The 11,648-nt window shown below is 39.1% G+C and overlaps 1 protein-coding gene across 2 annotated transcripts in view; it reads left to right on the top strand.

Annotated features, from left to right (window-relative positions):
- Positions 1-10,960, top strand: part of Su(dx) (Suppressor of deltex) — a 118,079-nt gene extending 107,119 nt beyond the window's left edge. The window contains exons 14-15 of one of the 2 annotated variants that reach the window (XM_069841502.1): positions 5,684-5,780; positions 10,250-10,960. In XM_069841502.1, coding sequence (XP_069697603.1) covers positions 5,684-5,780; positions 10,250-10,422 — 270 coding nt within the window. In that variant the 3' untranslated portion in view covers positions 10,423-10,960. The remainder of the gene's footprint in view (positions 1-5,683; positions 5,781-10,249) is intronic. The other variant, XM_069841501.1, reaches the window with a different exon arrangement.
- Positions 10,961-11,648: the final 688 nt, after the last annotated feature.

An 11,648-nucleotide genomic window follows, 5' to 3' on the forward strand; every position in this document is an offset into this window, starting at 1 on the left:
GAGAGGGGGCCGATGCTAGGAGGAGCACGTCGGCGCCATCATCACCGTCCCCTCGGCTCGTCCTGAAACCGGTCGACAGAAGGTGCGACGATGGGCTGATTGCTGAAGGACGGATAAGAGGCCGTCCATGCAGAGTACTGGTGGACACCGGGGCGATGCTCACTATCGCCAGACCAGAGGTCGTGCGGGGCCTACCTGGGAGGACGCCGCTGCGCCAATACGAGCTACGGACTGCTTCAGGCGAGAGCTTGCCCATCCAGAGAGAGGTCTTCCTGGACCTGACCTTGGGGAAGAGGAAACTGGAGATGTGGGTGTTCGTCGCCAACATCACCGAGGACGTCGTCCTGGGACTCGACGCCATGCGGTTACTCGATGCGACGGTGGACGTCCGGCGCCGTATACTCCGTCTTGGTCGGGATGAAGTGTTCCTGATGGACGCCGAGGACCAACCCGTGGCCAGCGAGCTCTCCTTGGAGGGCCAAGTGGAAAAGCAAGATGGCGCCCACGCAGTACGAGTATTGCCCAGCCAAGTCAAGGATGGGGTGGCACCACCATAAGGAGGGAGCAGCCGGAGGACCCCAAACGTTGGACCGACTAGCAGCCTACCAAGGGACTGCCCGAGACGAGCAGTCCTAAGGAGGGAGCAATGTGACAGCGACGTGAGAATCGAACTCACGACCAGCGTCCCGCATGAAAGCAGATCGCACAAGCTCCACGGAACATTGAGTGACGTCGCGCGGTGGAGAGAAGATCGCGCGGAGCACTTTGGGACGGCGCGCGGCGGAGAAAGGGGAGAGGGTGTATTACGTCACGCGACGAGTCCGCGCGCGCAGCTGCTTACGGAGGGAAGGGGGAACGGACCTTCCCGGCCCTTCCAGAAATGCGCCGCTTTCTCGGCCTCTACACAACTGTAGAAGGTTCTCGCAACTATGATTTTGCTATAAAAGAGCAGGCGCCAGCGAACTAGAGTTTCAGTTTCAGTTTCTGAGTTTTCAGTTATTCAGTCAGTGAGTAAGCCAGAGCAAGCAAGCCAAGCCAACCGGAGTTCGACTCGAGTGTGCGTCCGCATCTGCGTCAGCATCCGAAGGCCTGAGTTCGAGTGCAGTGGACCGCAGTTGGAGGGACCTGAGTTCGAGTGCAGTGGACCGCAGTTGGAGGGACCCGAGTTCGAGTACAGTGAACTGTCTCTGAAGGTCTGTGGTTCGAGATACCGTGAACTCGAGTGACTGAGATAGAAGAACTGTGAACTGAGAACTGGTAGTTCTGATTTGTAAATAGTGCTTTGTAAATATTAGTTAAGATTAACAGTTCATTGTTGTACGTAATAGTCCAAGTAAATTGTCATTGTCGTCGGTGGAGTGCTATAACGAATACTGTGTTAAGTGAAAATCCAATTGTTGACGAGAGCGTTTAAGGTGAATTGTAGAAAGGAATTATTGTTGTGACGAATAAATTACATTGTTGTAACTAATAAAATTTACAATAATAATAATAATAATAATAATAATAATAATAATAATAATAATAATAATAATAAATAAGTGTTCTGCTCATGGGCAGGTTTTCCACTGCAAAGCCAGCATTCTCCAATCTTTCCTATTTTCTGCCTTCCTCTTAGTCTCCGCATATGATCCACATATCTTAATGTCGTCTGTCATCTGATATCTTTTTCTGCCCCAAACACTTCTCCTGTTCACCATTCCTTCCACTACATCCTTCAGTAGGCAGTTTCTTCTCAGCCATTGATCCAACCAATTCCTTTTTCTGTTTCTGATCAGTTTAAGCATAATTCTTTCTTCACCCACTCTTTCCAACACAACTTCATTTCTTATTTTGTCTGTCCACTTCACACACTCCATATCGACATTTCAAATACTTCTATTCATTTCTCTTCATTTCGTCGTAATGTCCACGTTTCTGCACCATACACTCCACACAAAGCACTTCACTAGTTTCTTCCTTCCAGAGGTCCGCAGAAGATGCTCCTTTTTCTGTTAAGAGCTTCCTTTGCCATTGCTATCCTCCTTTTGACTTCCTGGCTGCAGCTCGTTACTGCTTATAGTACATCCCAAGTATTTGAAGCTGTTCATTTGCTCTGCTGCCTCATTTTGAATTCGCAAGTTTACTTTCTTTATTTTTCTTGCGACAACATGGTCTTCGTCTTGTTTGCATTTAATCTTCATGCCATTCTGCTAACAACGCCATTTATGCGTTTTATTCTTCTTCATCCTATTTTTACCCCTCCCATGTTCTGAAAACAGTTCTTCACGAAATCCTCCAAGTAGATGTTGAACAGGGTAGATGATAAAGGGCATCCTTGTCGTACTCCTCACCCTATTTCACTTCCTTCAAACATTTCTTTTCCTATCCTGACTTTGACTCATTGTTTCATATATAGGTTACTCAACAGCCTCCTGTCTTTCCAATCCACACTCATTTTCTTCAGGATGTCCAGTTTGTTCCAATTCACTCTGTCAAATGCCTTTTATACATCCACATATGCTATAATTACTTACTTACTGGCTTTTAAGGAACCTGGAGGTTCATTGCTGCCCTCACATAAGCCCGCCATTGGTCCCTATCCTGAGCAAGATTAATCCAGTCTCTATCATCGTATCCCACCTCCCTCAAATACATTTTAATATTCTCCCATCTACGTCTCGGCCTCCCCAAACGTCTTTTTCCCTCCACCTCCCAACTAACACTCTATATGCATTTCTGGATTCGCCCATACGTGCTACATGTCCTGCCCATCTCAAATGTCTGGATTTAATGTTTCTAATTATGTCAGGTGAAGAATACAATGGGTGCAGTTCTGTGTTGTGTAACTTTCTCCATTCTCCTCTAACTTCATCCCTCTTAGCCCCAAATATTTTCCTAAGCACCTTATTCTCAAACACCCTTAACCTATGTTCCTCTCTCAAAGTGAGAGTCCAAGTTTCACAACCATAAAGAACAACCGGTGATATAACTGTTTTATAAATTCTAACTTTCAGATTTTTTGACAGCAGACTGGATGATAAAAGCTTCTCAACCGAATAATAACAGGCATTTCCTATATTTATTCTGTGTTTGATTTCCTCCCGAGTATCATTTATATTTATTACTGTTGCTCCCAGGTATTTGAATTTTTCCACCTCTTCAAAAGATAAATTTTCAATTTTTATATTTCCATTTCGTACAATATTCTCGTCACGAGACATAATCATATACCTTGTCTTTTCGGGATTTACTTCCAAACCTATCTCTTTACTTGCTTCAAATAGAATTTCCGCGTTTTCCCTAATCATTTGTGGATTTTCTCCAAACATATTCAATTCATCCGCATAGACAACCAGCTGATGTAACTCGTTCAATTCCAAACCTCTCTGTTATCCTGGACTTTCCTAATGGCATACTTTAGAGCAAAGTTAAAAAGTAAAGGTGATAGTGCATCTCCTTGCTTTAGCCCACAGTGAATTGGAAATGCATCTGACAGAAACTGACCTATATGGACTCTGCTGTACGTTTCACTGAGACACATTTTAATTAATAGAACTAGCTTCTTGGGAATACCAAATTCAATAAGAATATCATATAAAACTTCTCTCTTAACCAAGTCATATGTCTTTTTGAAATCTTTGAATAACTGATGCACTGTACTCTTATACTCTCATTTTTTCTCCATTATCTGTCGAATACAAAATATCTGATCAATAGTTGATCTATTACGCCTAAAACCACACTGATGATCTCCAATAATTTCATCTACATATGGAGTTAATCTTCTCAAAAGAATATTGGACAAAATTTTGTACGACGTCAACAAAAGTGATATTCCTCGAAAATTATTGCAGTTAGTCTTGTCCCCCTTCTTAAAGATAGGTACAATTATGGACTCCTTCCATTGTTGTAGTACAATTTCCTTTTCCCAAATAGCAAGTAAAAGCTTATAAATTTCGTTAGATAATGCTCTTCCACCCTCTTGTATTAATTCTGCTGGAATTTGATCGATACCTGGAGACTTATAATTTTTCAGATCTTCTATCGCAATTTCGACTTCAGAAAGTGTGGGTTTGGGTATAAATGCCTCAGCAGTTTGTATTTCAATTTCGTCATGATCATTTCTATTTGGCCTATGTATATTTAGTAGTTTCCAAAAATAGTTTTTCCATCTGTTCAGAATTGAATGAGAGTCTGCAAGCAAGTCACCATTCTCATCCTTGAACACGTTTACCTTTGCCTGATATCCGTTCTTAAATTCCTTTATGCCCTTATATAAATCTCTAATATTTTTATTTTTACTATTTCTTTCTACCTCATTCACTTTTTCCTTCAAGTAATCTCTCTTTTTATTCCTAAGTGTACGATTTGTTTCCCGTCTTTTATTGAAATAATTATCTCTGTTCGACTCAACTGGATCCTGTAAGAATTTCAATTTTGTCTGTTACCTTCTTTCTACTACCATGCAACAATCTTCACAAACCACGGTTTCTTTTACTTAGTTTCATAACAATCTATGCTATGTTCAGCTGCAATTTTGATATTATCTCGGATATTTTCCCACACACTATTAACATCTAACTCTTTCTCAACTTCGTCGGAACTTGCTAATATGGCAAACCTATTTGAAATTTCGACCTGATAATGTTGCTTAGTTTCCTCGTCCTTTAATTTCGGAATATTGAATCTTCTAATATTAACTTATATAATTACTATAATTATATACTTATTTATTCTTCTCTAGAATAATAATAATAGTAATAATAATAATAATAATAATAATAATAATAATAATAATAATAATAACAATAATAATTTATTTTATTTTACCTGGCAGAGTTAAGGCCTTGAGATTTTCTCTTCCACTTAACCAGATCTGCAATTAAATACAAATATAATAATAATAATAATAATAATAATAATAATAATAATAATAATAATAATAATAAATCAGGTGTGCAAACTATCAACACTATCAAGTTCTGCGTTTTCCAAACTCTCAGTAAGAAAAATATTAATGTCCATGTTGGAAATCTGCTAAACTGAATGGGAATCTTTTCAAGATCAGTATGATCTGCATAAATACATGACTCGAAATTTTCCCCTGGATGTACTCCCAGATACATTTTCTTTTTATATCTCTCATTTTTTCTTCTTCTTCTTCTTCTTCTTCTTCTTCTTCTTCTTCTTCTTCTTCTTCTTCTTCTTCTTCTTCTTCTTCTTCTTCTCCCCCCCCCCCTCCTACATGTTGGCATAAGGGCCATCATTGATGCTGTGGTTTGCTTGTTTTTCTAAATGTAGGTAGTCCTCATCCTTCCACAGTATTATGTAATGGAAACTAGACACTAACATAATCATTATTTATGAATTCATCACCATAGAATGTGGATAAGCTCATGATAACTCCATCAAGGTTTTTTATGTCAGCCGAAATAGCTGAATGAAGGGGCCTATCTGCATGTGAATTTGTGAGGACGTTCTCTGAACCATATACAAATTTTTAATATTAGAAACGAAAAATAATTTTTTGCAACATTGTGTGCCAGGTGTATTTATATGGGTTTGCTTTTATGTTGGTTTCTTAGGCAAAACTTATAACCAATCCCATAGAAGGGGAATGACTAACCAGTTGTCTAATGTGTGAAGCAGCAAAACAACCAGGCTCATCTATTGAAATTATAACATGTGTTGAATGTTTCAGTTTGTTCGTTCAATGGACAGTGAGAAGAGAGCTCGGCTCCTGCAATTCGTCACAGGTACATGCAGAGTTCCAGTTGGGGGATTCGCAGAGCTCATGGGTAAGCCATATTGTTATCTTATACCGTATTTTCTCGAATACTCCGCGCACTTTTTTTTTTCCGAAATAGGAAATGGCTGGGTCACTAGTTGAAAAGGAACTGCCTTCTGAAGGATGCACTGAAAGGGATGGTGAATGGGAGAAGAGTTTGGAGCGGAATAAGATATCAGATGATAGACGACATTAAGATATATGGATCATATACGGAGACTAAGAGTAAGACAGAAAATAGGAAAAACTGGAGAATGCTGGGTTTGTAATGAAAGACCTGTACTTGGGCAGAACACTATGAAAGAATGAATACAAGTAAAAAATATGGGTGCGTGGTTTATTTGAAATGAATTTGGCAATTTTGCCCTATTTTTCTCCTGCGCAATTTCTAAGGTGGTAGTGCATGTTGTTATCTTCCCTAAATATTGTTAAATGGTATTTTGATTGGCAGTACGTGTCAGAATCAAGTTCAAATGTTATGAGTGTATAGTTTGTGCATCTTATATTTTCAATGGATTCGTGATTCATGGGTATGCATATCACTCCCTCTTGTTGAAAATGGCTTCAAAAAGTGTGACATTAATCAGCTGGACGGAACAGAAGATGATTGTTTATGGAGAAGTGAGAATGAAGAGATGATGATGGTGATGACAAAAACAGCGCAGAAAGAAGAAATTAATAGTGATAGATGGAGCGTATTCCACACAGGTATGATGTTGTACATTACAAATTACTGATGAAAGAAGTTGTAAAGTATGGAGTTGTATCTTTCTGTTCTATGAAAGAATTGCGGTAAAGTGTGTTGTACATTACCAATAAATCACTACTAATGACGTCATAGCAATGAGTTTAATACGTCATAACATGAAGCAGCTGGTTATCTTCGTATTTCATTTATTGAATTAAGTTATGTTTGTCTCTTTAATTGTAATGTATTCTAAGGTAGGTTATACAGCAAAAATTCGTAGATTCTATGAATTTCATAACCTACAATGTTATTTATTTCAGTTTACTTCTTTAATAATGAAAAAATTACTTCATATTCTTCTGCGTTCCCTGCATATTTTTCTTAACAGTTTCCCATATTAGACAATAGATGCTGCTAATAACGATCTTTACCCCCAAACTTAATTGTTACGAAATTACAAACACTGCAAAATTATTTCAATAATGTCAAAGGAGATGAAATTGTTTCTTTTGGAGGAAGTGGAAGCAAGAAAATATATTCTATAATGCATATTTATCAAAATTTATCTTAATATTATGATATGAATATATTTAAATCACATTAGTACATGTATATATTAGTCTCCTTTCATGGGTAGAGAATACGTGTCATTTCACTAGTAAGTTACAAATACTAGTACTTTTGTGGACATAATCATGAAACTTCACTGGTAATTTGTAAGTATGGAAGTGGTAAAGTACTATTCTCGAAAAGTCTTTGTGCAACAGAAACTCTAGTATTTTTACTACTTACTGGAGAATTTACTTGTAATGTACAACACCATACCTTTGTGGAATAGGCCCCAGGTATTTATTATAACAAACCATGTAGTATCATATAACATAAAGGTAGTTAATTTACTGACGTATGCTATTAATATTCCAGAATATCCTGTAAATTGTCGACTAAGCAAGACATGTGTGCATAGGATGGGTTTGAAATGCATACTGTTCCAGGATAAAATTTATTTAAAATTGTTAACTGAACTCTATTTGGTTTAGTTGTTTTTAATTTATTGTGAATATATTTATTGAAAGTTTTATTTCTGAATTTCTCCCTCTCCTTTTAAAAGCTGGGTGTGAGGCTCATTCAAAGGGAAGCGGGGTATTCAAGAAAATACGGTAATTTTGCCTCGCTTCATACATGACCTATATATATATATATATATATATATATAATGTAATATCTTTATATCAGCCTACCTGACTACTTTTCTATTTATCTGTCTATCTGTTCTGTGTCTGTCTGTCTGTCTTTCTCTTATCCATCCATCCACCCACCTATCCATCCATCCATCCATCCATCTGTCTATTCATCCTATCTTATCTAAATTGGCTGGGGCCAGGGCATAATGGAGTAATAGGCAATGAGGAAGCAGAGACAAGGAATAGACCTGCTGAAAAAAATTTACTGGACCTGAGCCAGTATTTGGCATTATCTCCACAATTCGTAAATCCATTGATTAGTGGATTAAACATAATCACCATCAGCATTTGATAAATTCATTCATTCATTCATTCATTCATAGTGTTCTGCCCAGAGGTAGGTCTTTCATTGTAAACCCAGCTTTCTCCGAACTTTCCTATTTTCTGCCTTCCTCTTTGTCTCCATTGCAGTTTTTCTTGAAAAAGGTAAATGCAGTAGCTCCCTGTTGCTTTCAGCACACCACTCTCTCTTTCGCATCTTAAAAGATACCAGGAATCCCCAACATGGAGGTGAGAAGAGTGGATTTGACTAATTAGGTCTCCAGACTTCACCATAATTCACTGCAAGAGTTAAATATCAGTTCTGTCGGGGTTTTTTACTCGGTCAGTGACCGGGAAATTTCAGTTAGCCTTTGTCTCCCCATTGGATATATGTGGAAGGAAATCGTCACAGTAATAGACTGATGAAGAAATCCACTTTATCACTTGCTGTGGATCTCCTAAGATAAACAGACTCCAACTCAGGACTGCAGCTAGAACTTCTGACAGGTCATTTTAGTCTGAGGAAACATCTGCACATGATGGGAATCCTCAAAGAAAACCCACTCTGTAGACTTTGTGGAAAAGAGGATGAAACAACCTCTCACATGATCTTGAAATGTGAAGAATTAGTCAGGAGGAGGTATGAACTCCTGGCCCTGAGGAGGATCTTCCTCAAAAGAATCTCTTAAGCAGAATCTTGAACCTAATAGAGGGTAAAAATCTGTCCAACTAGAACCAATAAAAATAGGCAATACAGTAGAACCTCGATTATGCAAAGTAGTAAAGGGAGGAGAGGAACAACTTATCAAAAAGGATGAATAATCTGCTCTCCTTGTTCTTATTTTATTTTTATGTTCTTTTAAAGGAAGTCGGTCATTTTTTCTGAACTTTAACACCAGCATTTTTTTTATGATCTGCATTCGGAATGAAGTGCCATCTTTATGGTCCAAAAGTATCATGAGGGTTTCTGCTGATTCAGGTGCAGTTTGTAGTGGAACATGCAGTTCAGGCACAATCTCTTTTACCCCTCCACTATCGTCATTGTTACACACTTGTAGCCTCACATGCAGATCAAATTTTAGCTGGGTTTTCGTGATTAATTAAGGGAAAGAAGCAAGAAGACTGTTGGATAATACGATCAGTTAATCAATAGATGAATAATTGAGGTTTTACTATAGTACTGTAACTTTTATTCAACAATAATGGCTTTTATTTCTGACTTTAACCACACACACGTCAACAATGGGTATTCCACTCAACACTGCAACACAGTAGTGGTTATTGCACTCCGCCGAACGACAATGACAATTCATGTGTATTATTGAGAAGAACAACAATGTACTCCTAATTTCAACTAATGTTCACAAAGCACTACTGTATCTACAGAACAAAACTGTCAGTTCTCAGTTCACAGTTCATTCGCCTTGGCTAGTTCTCCTAGCTCACTCAAGTTCACGGTACATCAAACCCCAAGCCTTCCAGATACAGTTCACTGCACTTCGAACCCAAGAGCTTCCAGTTACAGTTCACTGCACTTCGAACCCAGATCCTCGCCTGGACGCTGCCACAGTTACAGACCCACTCAAGTTCACTGCACGTCGAACCCAGATCTTTGCCTGGTCGCTGTCACAGTTGTGGTCCTCCTCACGTCAAACCCCGGTCTCGAAGGCTGGCTTCCTTGCTCGCTCGAAGACTCACGTGTAGACTAACTGGCTTCCGAAGACAAACTCGAACTCAGGTCCACCTCGCTCGCTGCCCAAGGCTGGATCTCTCTCTCTCACTGCTGACTAACTGACTCACTTAACTTGAAGGCTGCTCGCACTTGTATTTATTTAATCACACGTTCTCGAATTTTCTGCGTTGCGAAGCATCTGGAGCTCCATAAAATTCGGTTTCCAGACGTCCCCTTCGCTCCGCGCCGGGGCCGCAGTCTTCTTTCCCCTTGCCGCGCTGCGCCCAGCACTTGCCGAAGCCCAACTTCCGCTTCCCCACGCCTCCCTCTCTGCCAGACGCGCGCGAAACTCCCCTATGCGGCCAGACACGACTAGAATGTTCTGCCTGCCTGCCACCACAGTACAATAGACCTTCAAGGTTTCAGTGTTAGGGAATTATCATTTGATCCTGCATTTAAACATCTAATCTATCCAAATCTAATCTAATATAATCTACCTACATATCCATCCATCCATGCATCTACCCATAGAATCTGTCCTAACCTGTCCATCTTGTCTGCATTAGGTACATGATCTATTTTACCTAACTAACGAAAGCATGGTGCTGTTCCAGGGAGCAATGGTCCACAAAGGTTCTGCATCGAGAAGGTTGGGAAGGACACCTGGCTGCCTCGGTCCCACACCTGCTTCAACAGGCTGGATCTTCCTCCCTACAAGAGCTATGACCAGATGGTGGAGAAACTCAACTACGCCATTGAAGAGACTGAAGGTTTCGGGCAGGAATGAGCTGATGGGTAATAGCTGATGCTAGTCATCAGTGCTGACAACGCAGATTATTCCATCTCACAAATAGCTAGGCCAAGTACACAACTGTATCATGCATTCTGGCTGAGGAACATTGTACCTGTCACTTATGTATATAATGTTATAAATATACTGAACAGACTCTTAATGTTACGAGGCTCACCCATAATTGGTCGTATCAAGGAATTTTTAGCACAGCATAATGTATTCCATTCTTTTTGTTTCATTTTTTTGTCGTCAAACCGTGATAAACTTTTTTTGTTGAATAAGTATTGTTACGTGTGTATGTGTGTGTGAGTGTGCATGAAATAAAGGGGCCTATTTTGGATTTTTTATGTCACCGTGATAGGTGCATATTTCTTCATATTGCGGTAAAATTCCAGGAGGTCAGTGTTATATATAATAGGAATATACAAATAAATGTTCAAATTGTGGCTTGCGTAATGGATATTTGAAAGTCCCTCTCCATACCAGGATTTCATAGATAAGAGGATAGGGTCATAACAGTATTTTTTTTTTTCTGTCTTCATTTTACAGGGACAATATAAATATACCAGTAATCATGCTTGGAAATTTTAAGAAGCAATTCTGCGGTGTTTAAGCAGTTTTAGGCACATATTTTATATAATGTAATATATATTGTGCCCGAGAGACTCTCACAGGTTTGCTTCGAAGTTTTATATAATCATATTTGTGGAAGTCCTTCTATATAAATATCTTGTAAGTTGCAAGTTATGTAAAATACTGTAAATACATACTACATTAATATCCAAAGATATGTAGATATATGAATGAATATCTCAAGAGATAATTTTTTTATTTCTCTGTAGCTCCAATAGTCAGAATAAATTTTGTATCGAAAGGCCGGTTTCCTGCCGGGCCTTGTTCTCGTAATCTGCATGTGTATGTGCTTTCTGGGCTAACAGTTTGTGTTGGTCTGGAAACGCGACATATTTTAACTACGCAATTCAAAGAAATGCTATATTTTTTAGGAAGATGCAAATTGAAGTGTGGTAACATTATTTTTATGAGGGAGGTAGGGGTACTGCATCACCTTGTACAACGGCACACATCGCTTATCACCTGAGTCTCTAGACTTACGTTGTTAGGGTTCACATAGTTACAGGAGCAGTGTAGAGCGAAATACTGCAACTCTTAAAGGTTTCAGTCATTGAATCAGACAAGAAAGGTTTGAGTTTGATTTGGAA

This window comes from Periplaneta americana, chromosome 12 (assembly GCF_040183065.1).
Source record: "Periplaneta americana isolate PAMFEO1 chromosome 12, P.americana_PAMFEO1_priV1, whole genome shotgun sequence".
Classification (NCBI taxonomy): domain Eukaryota; kingdom Metazoa; phylum Arthropoda; class Insecta; order Blattodea; family Blattidae; genus Periplaneta; species Periplaneta americana.